General features: G+C 30.8%; 3 protein-coding genes across 9 annotated transcripts in view; 1 reads left to right on the top strand and 2 right to left on the bottom strand.

Annotated features, from left to right (window-relative positions):
* LOC128873787 (trinucleotide repeat-containing gene 6A protein) overlaps positions 1 to 12,678 on the bottom strand; it is a 43,994-nt gene extending 31,316 nt beyond the window's left edge. For 5 of the 7 annotated variants that reach the window (XM_054117627.1, XM_054117630.1, XM_054117634.1 and 2 more), the window contains exons 1-5: positions 12,497 to 12,677; positions 7,555 to 7,748; positions 2,489 to 2,538; positions 2,138 to 2,250; positions 1,247 to 1,424 (exon numbers count right to left, since the gene is read on the bottom strand). In XM_054117627.1, coding sequence (XP_053973602.1) covers positions 1,247 to 1,424; positions 2,138 to 2,206 — 247 coding nt within the window. In that variant the 5' untranslated portion in view covers positions 2,207 to 2,250; positions 2,489 to 2,538; positions 7,555 to 7,748; positions 12,497 to 12,677. Of the gene's footprint in view, positions 1 to 1,246; positions 1,425 to 2,137; positions 2,251 to 2,488; positions 2,539 to 6,618; positions 7,203 to 7,554; positions 7,749 to 12,496 lie in introns of those variants that run through there. The other 2 variants (XM_054117628.1, XM_054117629.1) reach the window with 2 other exon arrangements.
* A 613-nt stretch (positions 12,679 to 13,291) lies between these two features.
* On the top strand, positions 13,292 to 14,501 carry LOC128873304 (39S ribosomal protein L13, mitochondrial). Its single transcript, XM_054116792.1, has 4 exons — positions 13,292 to 13,495; positions 13,687 to 13,810; positions 13,940 to 14,094; positions 14,163 to 14,501. Exons 1-4 carry the CDS (start codon positions 13,472 to 13,474, stop codon positions 14,394 to 14,396), a joined length of 537 nt encoding a protein of 178 aa, XP_053972767.1. The 5' UTR covers positions 13,292 to 13,471; the 3' UTR covers positions 14,397 to 14,501.
* LOC128873305 (39S ribosomal protein L52, mitochondrial) lies at positions 14,461 to 15,325 on the bottom strand. Its single transcript, XM_054116793.1, has 4 exons — positions 15,175 to 15,325; positions 14,936 to 15,005; positions 14,737 to 14,869; positions 14,461 to 14,661 (listed from the first exon to the last, which is right to left on the bottom strand). The coding sequence occupies exons 1-4, from the start codon at positions 15,221 to 15,223 to the stop codon at positions 14,521 to 14,523; spliced, it is 393 nt and encodes a 130-aa protein (XP_053972768.1). The 5' UTR covers positions 15,224 to 15,325; the 3' UTR covers positions 14,461 to 14,520.
* Positions 15,326 to 16,683: the final 1,358 nt, after the last annotated feature.

The raw sequence follows: 16,683 nt of genomic DNA, 5'->3' as shown, positions 1-16,683 counted from the left end.
TGATAAACAAAAACAACTATATATTGCTATTGCAAAAATATGTAAACATTATCAATTTCACTTGCACCAAGCATTTGGTAATAATAAAATGCATGATACACATAGCTAGCTGAAAGATACATAAATTATGCATTGTTATCTATTTTAATCATTTCATGAAAAGATAAACAGTTTTTTAATTTCGTATCAACTCTATAGTGCACACAATTAAAAAGAATGTATATTGGCACTATAATAGCGGCATGTAACCAAAAATACAAATAAAACACAAAACGCACCTATAATAAAACGAAAAAGGCCTCAAAAAATCAGACAAAATAGAAACGATTAATAGTATTTTCGAATAATAAACCATATTAAATATCATATGTACTCGTTACTTACCGACCATTTTTCAGATTTATCTACAGTTAAACATTTAAATTTCATAAATACGTGTAATTAATTTTAATACCATTCAAATGTAATTTAATTCACGTGAAATAAATTATTCTATTGTTATTTTATTGTATATAACACAAAAATACAACTCTTTCTATCACAAGATGCGGGAGTGAACTTGCCGCCATTTTGTGCGTGCACACGTCATACCATTCTTATATACGATCACTGTAGTCATAAACAGAAAGAGGATAAATTCTCCAATTAATTTCATTAGGACACCACCAGGAATAATTTTGTAGTTTAAATGGAAATTAAAAAAAAAAAGGTTCTGACATTATAATTATCAATGAAAAAAGACAAATGGTAATTTTTAAAAACAAAAGTGTTAGTTTGTATGAAATTTATAAAACGACAGAAACTAATGTTTTATAGTACGACAGAAACTAATGTTTTTGCTCGTCATATACTCAATACTATTCAGTGACTCGTCATATTACTGAATGTAAACTAGCATTACTTGTCCCCCTGCCCAACTTTATGCCCATTCTTGAATTTCTAAATTGATCGAATCGTATATTGATAGTTCTGATATAAAGGCGATTGCAATGTAGTGTACTACTCTCTGCATATGACCAACATCGCAACTTCGTTGGTTTGTAATAACAGTTTGAAAATGACTGTTCCCATGGAACTTTTACTACACAAATTGTGAAACATAAGTACGTCCCACTAAAATTGTATTTAAAAAAATTTCTAAAAAAATACTCATTTAAACAAAACATATCAAATCATTGTATATATATCCCCTTCAATGCTCACATACACAATTTACAATAAAATTATAATAAAAATGTATAGTTACCAGTTTGGCTCAACAGGACGGTTAAAAAGTCATTGGCGGCGGTATTTCCAAGATGGTTAATAGGTTTTACCATCGTGTTGTTGTTTATGAATTCGATATCACAGTACCTAGCATTTTCTGATTCTTTTCCCTTCCCCACCCCTATCGGACTGTTTTTCCCTAATACTACTGCATCCCCCTAAAACAAAGAAAATATTACCGTATAAATAATTTAAGATACACTTCATTTCTATATATACTAAATATTAGGAATGTGGCGATAAGGAGTTACAGCCACGACTCTCATCTGTGTGCCCCCACCAACACACCTCTTTGAAAGGGACATAACTGCCCCCACTATTTGCTTTCTCTCTCTTTTATGTCGCCTTTAGCTTTTGTTACGCGGCGCGCAGGCTATCTGTGTAAATCTACGCTTTGAACACATTCACTATCCCCCGAGCCACATGTAGGTCGAGACAATGATCACTTAAAAGTCTCTAATCAACATACGGGTCAAAACAACTTTGATTCTGATGGCTTACCACGTCCTAGGATGTTGAAGCTTGCGAGGATAATAAAAGCGTTAATTCTATTACTAATTTTGTAACTTCTTTTACGCTTTTTATGTTCTCTATGCATGAACATTAATGCTTGTTATATCATGCGATTATATCTATAATTTATTGTTTATTAATGAACGAGACTTCTTGAACTAAAATAGAGATTTACTTTGTATCTCCGGGTTACATGATTCCTGTACAATCAATACTCTTATAACAATTTCGCAATTTAAAATGTTTATAAAAAAATTAGAATCGAAAACTTCCCGAGATTTTTTGTAGGTATTGTACAAGTTTTTATCACGTTTCATAAGAGAATTAAATTCTATTACAAAATTCAATTGAATCTCACCATGGAATTTTGTACGAAGGCATTTGTTTCTGTAGAAATCTCATGTGAACTAGAATTGTGTGGAAACATTGGGCTCAGTTCTTCTTTGGCAGGCAATGCATAGAAACCAAGATCTAGAAACAAAATTTCGTATAATCAATCATTTTTCATTACATTCAACAAATCACTGGTTTAGTGTTTCAATAAAACATTGGTAACTTTTTATTTACATTATGTCGTTCACATAAAAGTTAATAAATCGTCTAAAAATAAAGAAGTTTTATTTTATAATAATTATTACATTGATTTGTACATCTACATCTAATGAATAACTTAAGGACTTTTTATACTAAGCAAACTAGTAATACCAACCTTGTAGACTATCACTATTAATGTGCTCCTAGCTCCATGCCAATGGAGATCTATAACAGAAAAACATAACAATTATTATTTTACTTTGTTATGTATCACATATCATGAGTCGTAATTTTTCACTAATTCTACACATTGATATATATCAATTTTTTAATACTTTACCAACCAGTATCTTATTAATCAGCTTTCTTGCTAGGACAATCAATTAATCTATTATCTATTATTGAGATAAGATTTAATGCTTCTGTCATTATATAAATTATGAAATATTATAGAAATATTAATTACGAAACGATTCTAATAAATAAAATACAGATTGAATAATACTAATACTCTCAAAACAAAAAATATTATTGAATTTAAGTATCTCCTAAATCGCTACTAGCTAGTAAAGTATTAAAATTATAAAAATAATTTTTTTTTAATCTGGTACTGTCCCACAAAGACTGGTGTTGCCTAAACAGAAAGTCCAATGTCGGTCTCCATAGATCCATGTCGCATTTAACGTGTTAAGTGACCGATGTCAACCCCGCTTATACAAATTACCGCTTAATTATAGCTAAACAGCGTAGTTCGTGATCATCAATTTTATTTTGTATTGTATGGCGTTAACCCTGTTTAAAGGGTAGACGCGTTTATCGTGTCAAGCGACCGTTAGATTTTGGTATGAGAATCGCAGCTGATCAGAGAACCGCTGACCTATATTTCAAGGTCCTCATATCATAATTTGATAGGCGCAACCATCGCAGGTACCGTTAGTTATGATATAGTAGGTCAAAAATGTATCTTATTAGGTGTTTTATTTGTTGTTTTTGTTAGGTGTATTTTGTTATCATATATCAGTATTTTCTCCTGAATTAAGTTCGTGATGTATGGTTTATGTATATTTCATACTAAACAGGGAGGATTTTAGTCATTTTAACGTTTTCAAAATTGTTTCAAAAATACAGATCATCTTTAACAAAAGAAGATAGTCGAAGACACGACCTTTTCTTTTATTGTTTCTCTCATAGTAACTTTTTCAATAAAAGAAAAGATTTTCCAAATATTAATTTGTATCAACAATAAAGAATGGAGTTAATTGTAACGTGAGATTTTCCAAAAATAAAAGAAATGCCAGTGAGTGACGCTATAGAGTCAAATGGGTACCGCGACACTTACAGAATGACGATCACAGATTTGTAACATTAGAATTTGTTTATAATTTCTACGCTGTAAGAACGACTTTTCGACCCAAAAGAAAATTGTGTTCGGAAAGCTGATTCTTCTCAATGAATATAAACAAATAAAACAAGTCGTAGAGTTTGTAGTTTCGTAAATAAAAATTCATTTGTATCGAATGGCCCAACGCGCGGGCCTAGATAAGATGCATCGTCACTGCGTAAGTGTCGTCACGTCTCCCCACTCCAGCGGATTCCCCTTCACACGGCCCCGTCATTTTATATCATTACTCGATTGACTGCCTGCGGAATCACACAGCTCGCTGCCCATCTCTAGTTTACAGTTTACGCAATCCTACTAAAAAATATACCAGATATACAGCTTCTTCATTAGTAATTTAAATGTTTACTATTGAATGCAATAATTATTTAATACGCTGATTACTATGTCATTCATATATGAATGACTAGGTTTTTTACTAAAAATGTAGATAAATTAATTCTGTAAGTGAGGTGACGAAAATTAATTTGGATAGGATTCGTAGTTTGGTGAAGTTTCAGAAAATACAATGAATAACAGATTGTTTAGTTTCCAATTGTATCAAAAGTTTTAGCAAGAATAGTAATTGTAGAAATTTTCAGGAATATCAGTTTATTGTCAACAATTCTAAATAAAGTAAATTCATGTTCTACTATTTACTAAATATATCTAATAATATTTTGTTTCTCAGAATTTGAGGTTAGCAGATCATAAAACTTTGTAGTGTATATGTAACAGTGTGAAAGTGATTTATGAAGTTTTATTTGGAAAAGATAACTTTGAAGAATAAAGAACAGACTATCATTCTAATTTCAATGATAAATTTATTAATAGAACCGTGATGTACACGTAAAAGAAACAGAGATATTAGACACATCGTAGCTGACTAGTCATTTAAAGTAACTTAACGTCAACAAGTTTGAGTGCTGGTCTTTTTAGACAGCAAAAGAAATGAGCCTCTTTTAAAGAATGTACTATATATAAAACAATTATCCATAAAAGACAATAAATGCATCATTATATACATAGTGATGATGCAATATACCGTTACTGATCTACAATGAATCCAAAAAAAGTAGAAGAATCATACTCTCCACTTATTAAATGAAAAGAAAATTGTACTCCATGACAAAGTTGAGGATTCTTGCAACAAAATTTTTAAAATTTTATCTCATCTTATTCGACAAATTTTGAAACTTGAAAATCAGTAGTATTCCTCACAGAAGATATCAATTATCGTCCAAGTGGGAATAAATCTTAGAGTACACTGTTTATTTAGAAAACATTATTTATTTAAAATAAGTTTGGAGCAACAAAACCAAATTGAGAAAATAATCAGAATCCAGGAGACATAATACCATTTAATCAGGACTGAAGATAGTAGTCCTGCTTGGTGTAATTATGTGATTGTGCAAAATAGGAAGTAAGTTGGAGTGTAAGTTCACAATATAAGAAAACAGTAATTTACTCAAATTAATCATTGATTTACAAATTATTTTTCTTTTAGAATTGTTCCATTTTATTGGTCTTTAGTTGAATTTTGACAGTATAAGTTTTTACTAGTAGGTAGCTGCTTATTAAGATCTTCCTTGCTGCATAATTTGATTTATAACCTCTATAGGTAGGAGACTATTTCCTATTATATTCTGTCTAAGATTTGGAGATCTGGGGTGAACATAAATGGAGCAGCAGCAATGTGTTGACTGCAACACAATTTCTCCATATCTAGGGGTGTCCTTGAAATTTGCTTAAACTATAGTATTAAAAATAGAAATTTAGAGTCATTGTTATTTCATGGCATATCTAATGATAACTTGATTTCAAAATTTGCGAGCATTAAACTTAATTAGTTGTGGGCATTCTAAAAGTATATTACAAGTTTAAAATGTCAGTCACCAGTGACCGACATGACAGTCAACATGTTAATCAGGTCGAATTGTTTTGGTCCTAATATATCCTAATTAACTAAGATCTATTATATTATAAGAATTTATACCTTTAGGCAAACTTTAGATTAATGATTCACAAACTATGGATCACTTGTAAATATATAAACATATTAATGGAAGTACAGGAGTTATCAAAAGAAAAAGCATATAATATATAGCAGAATAAAATAATACTTTTAGTGGTTTCTTTTTAATTAAAATTGGTCATTAAAAGGTTATCTTGAATCGACAGTAAAATTGCCCAAAAAAGAAACCAAAAGGAAATCTTTCAAAAATAGCTCGAATTTATTGTATAGTTTTATCAAAATTGTTTTGTACTTTTAACATATTCATAATTTTTCTTCTGTGAAAAATAACAAACCCGAAAATTCTATTGAATAATTAATTTACTATGAAACTGACCTCAATATATCTTCCTACAAAGCTACTTCCTAGTAACAGCATATTGTTCATTTCCTGCAACAATGACTCCAAAATGATGAGATTCTGAAAAATGAACTGAAATATTTTGAGTCGTCATAATTTTGTAGGAATATTATAGTAAAATACCAAATTTGAGCAAGACAGAAGCATCACGATATCATTAATCGATGCTACGAATTCTCATTTATCATCCTTTCCATATCAACAACATACAATAATTTGAGGTTGTATCATTGTTGCAGCAAAGAAAGAAAATGGATACACAATTGTCACAAAACTATTTTTAACAACTTAAACTATCGCTTTATTATCCTGTGTTTTGCACTGCACTTTAAAATACATTTAGAAAATGATTCGTTTGCTACTAATGAAATATAAAGCTTAGCAAAAATAGCAATAATTGTTAACAAAGCGGTATTTACATTGTGCACTGCTCTTTAATTTTATATGTCTAGACAAATAATATGCATTGTCATAAATGCAGAGATGTGTCTAGAACTTATTTTCACTCTGAACACATCAGGAAAAAAATGTCAAAATCTAAAATCTGCTTACCCAACACTACAACTTGTCGCAAAATAATATTCGATACTCGAATGCATTATGAATGGTCGACACGCGCACTAACAAACACCATGAAACAATTCGTTCTAATCAAATATCGTAAATATACGCGGAACTCCGAAACGGAAATCGGTCCGATCGATGTCGCGCGTTCTATTACAAATACACAATTACCATCGCAGTTCCTCCACAAAGAGAAATAACACACAAAATAAGAGAATCCCCCCAGTGACAGAAAAATTCTACTACTCGCCAAAAAATCTTTCGCGAGAACGTTTCAACGACAACCAGGCTAGTGAACGAGAATAGAGTAAATGGTTACAATAAAACGGAATTTTGTTTTCCACAGATAATTTTATACACATGCACGAGCATGCATATGCTACCACGTTACACGTGTATTAATGTCCAAACTAAAAATATTGTACAAGCACACGTCGAACAGAATTTCTCCGATGTGTTGTGCGAAATTCGTATACGCATACATACGTAAAAAATTAATGCACGTATACATATATATGGGAGATTTACGTGCCTACGTATTGTCTACAGGAATGTACGGATAGATGGTATATACTGTAATATGATATGCACATGTACGCAAATGTATATATATACGCGTATGTATACATGTATATATACATACGTATGTACATGGAAATACATATATATAAGTGCATATAACGCGTATATATTTGCGTACATGTATCGTTAATGTCGTGTATATACATATATACATACGAATACGCATGTATATATAATGTAATTTAACGATAGAGAGATAGATACAAAAGATCGTAAAACGTAAAATGCAAAGGACCGAGAAAATCGAATACAAACCAATATTTTTTTCGGACGTTAGAACGAATAGACGGCTGGAATGTGAAATGTATCCTGTTGGAGGTGATGAGAGAGTCGGATACTTACTTTTTAGGTTCGGTGCCCGAAGAATATTTCAGTCTAGACGAAGATATTTCGTTGGCGCACAGAACGGGCAGAGCGAGTACCGCTCTGCTGGTGGGCTATTCCGGCGAGCGGCGCTACTCCCCCGGATTTGGAGAGTACGGTGCTGCTGATGCGCTCATCGAGTTCCAATTCACAGTTGTACTTACGAAAAGACCCTTTCACATTTTAGAAACGAATAGTAAGTAGTACAGGATAATGAGTTGCGATGCTAAATTATCATTGCCGCTACTATTCTTATGGGCGAATGATAATCGTAATTGTTCGTAATCTGGGATGATTAGAAAACCGAATTGTTCCAGTATAATTTATATTTGGGAACTTAACAATCAAGTGTCTCGAAAAACACTTGCTTAATGGACCAATTACTTTAGTACTTATGCGTCTAATGTATGCAAATATTTCTTGTTACTATATGCATACCGTATAACGGTGTAGTTTACATAATAAATAAACAAATGTACTTATGTACATGTTCCTTTAAATGGTCGTTACTCGAGGCATAGGTATAAAGAGTAGGCAATAAACCTCGTATTACGCGGTGAAAATATTGCGGCGACCCTTGTATAACGCGTTATGTAAATATTAGGTGTAGAAATTAATTCTGTGACTGTATTATATTATTTATAACTCTGGTTTAAACAGATATATTTACTTGGCATTTCGGTATATTAAGGTACCAACATTCTAAATCTTCAAATTGATTTTTATTGTAATGTATCTATATACATAACCTAAGTCTCAACCTGATGGTCACTGCAGTCCATACATAGGAACTTTTGAAATTATTGAATGTAAAGGCAAGGAATTAATTTCTACACCTAATGCATATTACCCAGCAGATGCCTGACAAATTTACTTCATTTTTACCAGACTGAGTCTTGCATGAGCATTTTATATAGTTTCTCTGTGGAAAAAAGAAGTCGAAAGTGTATAATAAAGGTTGCACACAAGAGATTTTATTCCTAAGTTTGAATAATCATAGTGTATGTATGAAAATAATGAAACAGGCTTCCAAAATTTATTTATTTCCTTAAATCTCAATAATACAAAATTATCATTTTAAAAATTGTTAATAATTTGGTTCCTACTTGTCATAGAATTGTGTTCATTGAGAAGGTATAATTTCTTCTTATAATAGTAAATATTTCTTGTAGTCTACAGACATCTTTCTACGTAAAGCAATGTTTATTTTACTTTGTGTCAGCTTCATATATTCTCTCTAATATTTACTTACAGGGTATGTTGTCATTACAATGCAATAAAAACTGTGAATTAAGTAAAGTAGTGGATCTGATACAAATAGGATTAAAGATTTCACTTTTAATATTTATGAATACAAACAAAGTTAATGAATTATAGGAATGCAATGAATATAGGAATTTAACCGACTTTGAAAAGGAGGAGGTTACTCAATTTGACGTGTATACATTTTTTTTTTAAATACAAATACTCTTATTAAGAAACCCCATTTCACACTTTTGACTTTAGGTTTATCGTAAATGTATAATAAGACTGTAATTGTATAACATGTTTGAACAAAGATAAATACATAGAATATGATATTGATCTGAACAAACTTAACAAAAACTGATGTGTTTAATAATTTAACATTGGGAATAATATTTGTACCAGCCTATGTCATGAGTAATAAGAAACAATTGAATAAAAGAAAATTCTTGTATTATTACTTGATAGGCAAAGACAAAACTAGAAAATTCTATCATCTTGTTAACTTTTGGTTTTACAGCATTTAAACAAGCTATATACTTGTTACATACTTCAACTAAGATCCATAGTTTATTTATACAATACGATAGATTTTATTTGTGAGGTAATCACTACACAATATTTAACATAAGTAGAAAAGAAAACTTTACACAGCATGCAATATAATGTATATTGTCATTGTATTTGCTAAGGTTTTCCCTTTATATAATCAAATTTATTTAGTTGTGAGCATTCAATCAAATATTATATCTTCAATATTATTTTATTCTATTAAAATTCTACTTTTTATCAGAAAATAAATAATAAATATTGTCTTTGCTCTTTCTTTTTTAAAATACTTCTTTGTTATATTATTTTCATTTAGTTGGTATGTAGGCATTTTCATTAGTTTCACGTAGGTTTCTTTTTTTTAATGTAATTTTTGTTCATTTATATAGAAAGGATGGAAAAATATAAGATAGGGAACACTAACAAATTCGATTAATAAATTTTGAATTATAAAAAATATCGATTCAAAAAAGAAATAAACACTGTACACTTTTATGATTCACGCAGGGATTATCGAGTACGGATAAGTTAATATCATATCGCGGCTGATAAATAAAATAATAGATAATAAACTACTACAAATTATCGTATAAAAACACGAGATGGTAAGATATTTCAGAATTGACGAGATATGAAATACAATAATTGTACGTATTTCACACGCGTTTTTTTGTTTTCATCCATATTGTGATTACGCAATTATGTGTAATTATTCATTTAATTGCGTAGGAAAATTCAAACTGATTATTCGTTAAAAACAGAGTATATACTCTCTACAAAAGGGAGTATGCTGTCGATAGGGTGATCCAGAATTCAAATTTGTGTTGCTAGATTTTTTTTAAATAATATAAATCGAATTGTAATAATGATCAACAATACAAAAATATAAATTTTCTGCTGTTACGATTTGGAAATTATCGATCCGTTAAAGGTGGTACTACCTATGTAAATGTATGTATACGATTCTTATCTATAGAGTGCACTAATATCTGTGCGTGTACAAGTGCGTGCTATTCTCTCGGGCGCACGTCTGCCCTTCACTGTGACAAGTTCACCGGTGTTTGCCAATACGTTTGTGCATGCACGTATTATTCCTGCATATTACCTTCTGGTTAATATTTACATTAATACTCGAATGCATTATTTATAACAAAAAAACAATAATAAAGTAACTGCAAATAAAGAATATAACTAATAATTGTTTGTAAAATATTACATTTTCTCACTTATTTATAATGGACGAATCCCAAGAAATTTTGTTGTAAAATTTTATTTATGCATTATTCTGATAACCACATAAATTTACACCTTTTAAATTAAAAACTAAACCGAGCTATTTTATTTTTAAATTTTTTGAGCTTCAAGACCAATTTCAATTTGTGGCAAGTATTGTTTCAATAAAGATGTCCAAAATAAAATTTTTGTTTCTGTATATAACTGAAAAATGATTATTATTCAAATAAACAATCTTTTTAATACATATTGAATACAATCTGGGCCTGAACTGAAATCGCAAAAGCAAAATCACTTGTGTTTCATCTTAATGAACATATATGTATAATTCTCAGTATTTCAAAGAATATAAAATTCAGGTTATTAATCGAGTTCAACTTTTAAATGCAAAGATCTTCATTTACTCAATATATAATACTTTATCTTATATATTTTTACATTAATACTATTTGTGCAATGCAAACAAACAAATTTCTCAGTTTAAATCATTTTTCTGTTTCATACTACATATATAATATACAAAACTTGAACATATCGTGACAAAATCTATTTGAAACATTGTATTCTTTATAAATGTAAGACAGGTAATGAAGTTACCAATGCTAAATAGTATTTATTTCTCAAATCATGAATGCAACCATGAAATCAATCTATATATACAATAATAAAATACTACAAGTAGCAATGAAGTGATCAATAAAATACCATATAAAATCAATATTTAAACAATTCGCAAAATTGCAAATATCAATTACGGATTCTATTCCAAAAATATGTGTTTGTGTTCAACAAGACTGTATCTTGTCCAGGAACAAGGTTGAAGAAGTTATGGTGCAGAAGATTATAGTATCAAAAGACCATGGAAGTTGGTAAACGTTTTTGATCTCTGTTTTGTGACACTTTCTCAACCTTCTAGAAGAACCTCCAGAAAGAAGCAAGACGTGTCTCGCAGAATCAGTTTGAAACTTATTTCACAAAGGCGTATATGCTTTTCACACTGTTCATAATTTTCCTAATTTAGAAATTGTCTTTTCCACAAATCACTCAATTATTTTCTTCACTGATATAAAGGGTATATATACATATATATATTCCTACGTAATTCATATAGTTCGTTCATCTTTTCATTATCATAGCACCAATCTACATGTATCCTGCCACTATATTTAACATACTAAATTAATGATATTATAGTATTTGTACTTATTTCAAATAAGTAACAGATTTATTATCCAGATAATATAATATATTCTCAATTCCTATATTTATTGCACTTTTATGTAAGTTATTCTTTAAGAGGTGTAAATAAATATTTTTATCACTTATTCAGTCAATAAAAATAAGTTCATCAATACCAATTGCTGAAATACAGTACTAGTATACTTCCTATATTGTGCTTAATGATAAACCTTATACTACCAATCGACATTTGTCGACAAAGTAACTAATCACCACACATAAATGTCCAAAATATTAACATTAATCACATTGTAACATAAAATCATTCCAAATATATATAATTAAAGTAATTGAATGGAAATAAAAATAAAAAGTATATTAATATATTATCAATATTTCAAAAAATATAAAGTTAACCAGTAACACACAAACATAGTTAGTTCACTATTTACTGCTGATAGTTCAGTTTCTTCACTAATTTATGTTACTAATTAGACTCATAAGTATCTACAAATAGTAGATACTAATAAGTATCAAAATACATAAGTCTCATGTGAAATATAATAAAGAATAATACTTCAAAATTAAATTGTCTGCTTCTTGTTTATAATATCAGAATTATTATTTAAATTCCAAATCTCAATATGGAAAATTCATGCGAGTCATTACAAGGTTATATTTACACTTAGTACTATAGAAATAGAATTCGACTTACCAAATTATGTAATCATGGAAAATCCTTAACATTAAATTGAACATGACACTCTTCATACACTCTTAAAACACATTTTGTTGTCAGCATGATATTATTTACCGAAAATACATCTCAATCGCTAGGCACAGAGCAACAAGGGGTCTAGTCTCACGTATGTAAATGGTTAAACCAATTGAAACCCTTTTGTAGCGCCGCCTACAACTGGACGTAGACAACTGATCACTGATGATGATCACTGATCATGATCCATATTACTAGAAACCACTAGATTCACCAGTGGTGAACGACAGAGATGGGCAATACCCTAGACTTCGAATAAATCTGAAGTTTGTAAAATGTTCAAAAGAGGAAACAAGACAAACAAATCACCAAACTTCAGATTTATTCGAAGCCTAGAGTTTTGCCCAAACTGGTGAACGGACCTTCTCTACGGACATATTCCTGCATATTCCTATGTCAGAGATGGGCAAAACCCTAGACTTCAAATAAATCTGAAGTTTGCCGATATGTTTGTCTCTTTTCCTTATTTGGAAAATGTTCTAAAGAGGAAAGGAGATAGACATATCGGCAAACTTCAGATTTATTCGAAGTCTACAGTTTTGCCCATCACTGGGACAGTCTATCTCCTGATATGTCTATCTCCTTTCCTCTTTAGAACATTTTCCAAATAAGGAAAAGAGACAAACATATCGGCAAACTTCAGATTTATTCGAAGTCTAGGGTTTTGCCTATCTCTGCACTGTCCTAATGTTCATGGCTTGGACCCCCTAGTTGCTCAGTAGAACATAGTGGAATGTATCCAATGATTTAGCGTCCGGTGTAATCAGCATTAAAAATTCCCAGAACATTTCCGAATTTTGTATACAACTTTAGAACTTAATCTAACTTAACCTACAAAGTAGAATGACTAGCATGATTTGAAGTCTTCTGCATTATTATTTTCTGGTTGAAATTAATTCCTTAATATAAATCATTATGTCTCTCCTTCGTAAAGGACAGGTTTGGCTAATTATATAATATGATATCATTTGTCTCTGTTATATTTTACATTGTTTTATTTTCTCCCATGAATGAACATTCCTTACTTATAAAATAAATCAGTATAACTTGACCGAATTAAATTAGTTTTGGTATTTTTTACATTACCCAAATATTTCACCACTATTATTAATAATGAATTTCATTTGCAGCAATGGGGCACTTTTGCACGTATCTGGCATCTTTATGATGCAAAATGGCAAGATCCATTTAAGAGTGCAGAATTATTAAAATCCTACCTCAAAGGCTTATACAAACCCATATATCATCCATTGAGTAAGTATAATTGAATATACACATTCATTATTAAAATCACTTGTTTTTAATCGCTTGTCTTTGTAGCATTTTTTGGTATGGGTTTAGAGATTTTCGTAGTTATAACACTTTAATATAATTTTTTTATAGATGAGTGCGGTGACCATGTTATAGTAATAAATAGCAAATATATTGCATTACGTGGGGATGAATGGAAAAAACGTGTGTACTTTCATCATACCACATACCATGGAGGTGCAACTTGGACGCTTGCATGGGAATTACACAAGAGAGACCCAACCATGGTAAATCTTACTTGTACATTTCATTATATAAGAACAATACATCTACTATATTTTTTACGTTTTCACAGATTATGAATAAAGCTGTTTACAGCGCGCTAGACAAAAATCTTCAACGACGACATACTATGCAAAGATTGCATATTTTTCCTGATGAGAATGTACCCAAAGAGATGTTAGAAAATGTTAGTAACCAAATCAAACAGTTGCAGATAGTTCCGGTCAGATTAGATGATATTGCAATCGAAGAAAGAGAAAACTTCCCACGCCTCATACAGTATCCCATAGATTATCAGCCTCAATAAAATAAATGTATATGTATATGTATATGTATAATTAAGCATTTTAAAAGAAAAATAAATAGTTAAGTATCATTATTCAATAAATTTTATTATTATATTTTATAGATATATCAAAGCTTAAGAAATATTATTTATTAACTAATTCCTGTCCTTTGGGTTTTAATTTGCTATTTAAAATCTTTTGTACTGTTTCCTCTCGCTGTTTTATCATCTTAGCGTGTTTCTCTACTGCATAATCAATTTCACCAACAAGCTGTACAATTCTTTTCTGTAAATAGAATATTTTGTTAACATAAATACAATGTGAATTTTAAAGAAAACATTTTACATGTAAAAAATGTACCGCATGTTCTTGCTGTTTCTGGAAACGTTTAAATTGGTTCTGGCCGTATGGAACAGGTCTATTATCTCTGAACGAGTAATCCGGTAAATTAACCAGTGGACCATTTTTATTGGGATTGGGTGATAAACCCTTCCTATAATCATTTCGTGATATGCAATTTTTTATTCTATTTTTTACTTTTTATAAAATATAACCTTACATCTTTCTCCAATATTGATTCAAATATGTTGCAGCAGATGAATGAAATCCATTGACAGTAGTAGCCACATCTGCAATGTCAAAAAATAAAACGTTTTTGCTCTTAAAAAAAAAATAAACTTAACATTAATATAAATATAATAAGTGAAACATGATGGACTATAGGAATATATTTTACATTTAAAATATGACGTACTACAAAAAACGATATATTTAATCGACAATTTAGTATGTACTAACTTTTACAGTGAGCAGTACGCAATACTGTCATTATCCTAGTTGATGACATTTTATTTTATTCAAATATTTAATCAAAATTTAAGGTAATCGAACAATACATCTACAATATCATGTGCGCACGAGGTAAACTGGTGTCACCAGCGGAGAGTAAGTAAACTACTAGATAGTTAAATGAAAAAAACACATGATTATGTTATTTATTTTTCATATTAATATATATTTACTTATAATGTTACAAATTTTAATGTTAAATAAGGTTTGGATACATTCTACAATAAAATCAAGTTTAAAATTTATATGTAAACTTTAGCTTTATATATAAAAATAATATATTTCAAGGAGCAAGTGATTGCAGGTGACAAACTATGTTTCCGAAAATAATGTTATTCTGGTTCAAAACTTACCTTTGTATCAGGAGAACATGATATGTGAAGAGGTGGCACGTTGCGCCTACGAGCAGACAACTAGACCGACAAAAAGAGAAACCTAGGTTCCCGCATAAAAGGGGCACTCTTGTGCCTACGAGATGGCAACCGTACCGACAAGACTGCTAACATACGTTACCGCATAACAGGGGTACATCTTTGGTACGTATCAAATTCTAGCTTGAATTTTACATTTTGGTATCAAGAGAATGTGATATGCGAAGAGGTGGCACGAGGAATCTCTGGTACGTATCCAATTCTAGCTTGAATTTAACATTTTGGTATCAGGAGAACATGATATGCGAAGAGGTGGCACGAAGAATACATGGTACGTATCGAAATTCTCAGGAAATTTATAATTTTTGTATCAGAAGAATATAATATGCGAGGAGGTGGCACCGAGGAATACATGGTACGTATCGAAATTCTCAGGAAATTTTACATTTTGGTATCAGGAGAATATAATATGCGAGGAGGTGGCACCAGGAATACCAGGTACGTATCGAAATTCTGAGGAAATTTAAAATTTTTGTATTAGGAAAACATGATATCCGAGGAGATGGCACGAGGAATACATGGTACGTATCGAAATTCTCAGGAGATTTTAAATTTTTGTATCAAGAGAATATAATATGCGAGGAGGTGGCACCGAGGAATACATGGTACGTATCGAAATTCTCAGGAAATTTTACATTATGGTATCAGGAGAATATAATATGCGAGGAGGTGGCACCAGGAATACCAGGTACGTATCGAAATTCTGAGGAAATTTTACATTTTGGTATAACGAGCACATGATATGCGAAGAGGTGGCACGAGGAATTCATAGTACGTATCGAAATTCTGGCCAATTTTGCATTTTGGTATCAGGAGCACATAATATCCGAAGAGGTGGCACGTTTGCGCCTACGGACAGGCAACCGGTCCAACATGTCTGTAAGTATAGGTTGCCTAATTCAAGGGGCACGATTTCGGTACGATTCGGAATTCTGACCCGATTTTACATTTTGGTATCAGGAGAACATGATATCCGAAGGGGTGGCACGTTTGCGCCTACGGACAGGCAACCGGCCCGACATATCTG

This window comes from Hylaeus volcanicus, chromosome 3, assembly GCF_026283585.1.
Source record: "Hylaeus volcanicus isolate JK05 chromosome 3, UHH_iyHylVolc1.0_haploid, whole genome shotgun sequence".
In the NCBI taxonomy this organism is placed as follows: domain Eukaryota; kingdom Metazoa; phylum Arthropoda; class Insecta; order Hymenoptera; family Colletidae; genus Hylaeus; species Hylaeus volcanicus.
The sequence above is the reverse complement of the archived record's forward strand: the minus strand, read 5'-3'. Positions and strand labels throughout refer to the sequence as shown.

Bases quoted from the DNA above. Each gene is read 5' to 3' on its own strand.
- LOC128873305 (XM_054116793.1), bottom strand. From the start codon at position 15,223: ATGTCATCAACTAGGATAATGACAGTATTGCGTACTGCTCACTGTAAA. The intron at 15,006-15,174 runs GTTAGTACATAC...TTGACATTGCAG, and splicing joins GCGTACTGCTCACTGTAAAA to ATGTGGCTACTACTGTCAAT. The intron at 14,662-14,736 runs GTACATTTTTTA...TTCTATTTACAG, and splicing joins AGAAACAGCAAGAACATGCG to AAAAGAATTGTACAGCTTGT.
- LOC128873304 (XM_054116792.1), top strand. From the start codon at position 13,472: ATGTCTCTCCTTCGTAAAGGACAG. The intron at 13,811-13,939 runs GTAAGTATAATT...ATTTTTTTATAG, and splicing joins ACCCATATATCATCCATTGA to ATGAGTGCGGTGACCATGTT. The intron at 14,095-14,162 runs GTAAATCTTACT...ACGTTTTCACAG, and splicing joins ACAAGAGAGACCCAACCATG to ATTATGAATAAAGCTGTTTA.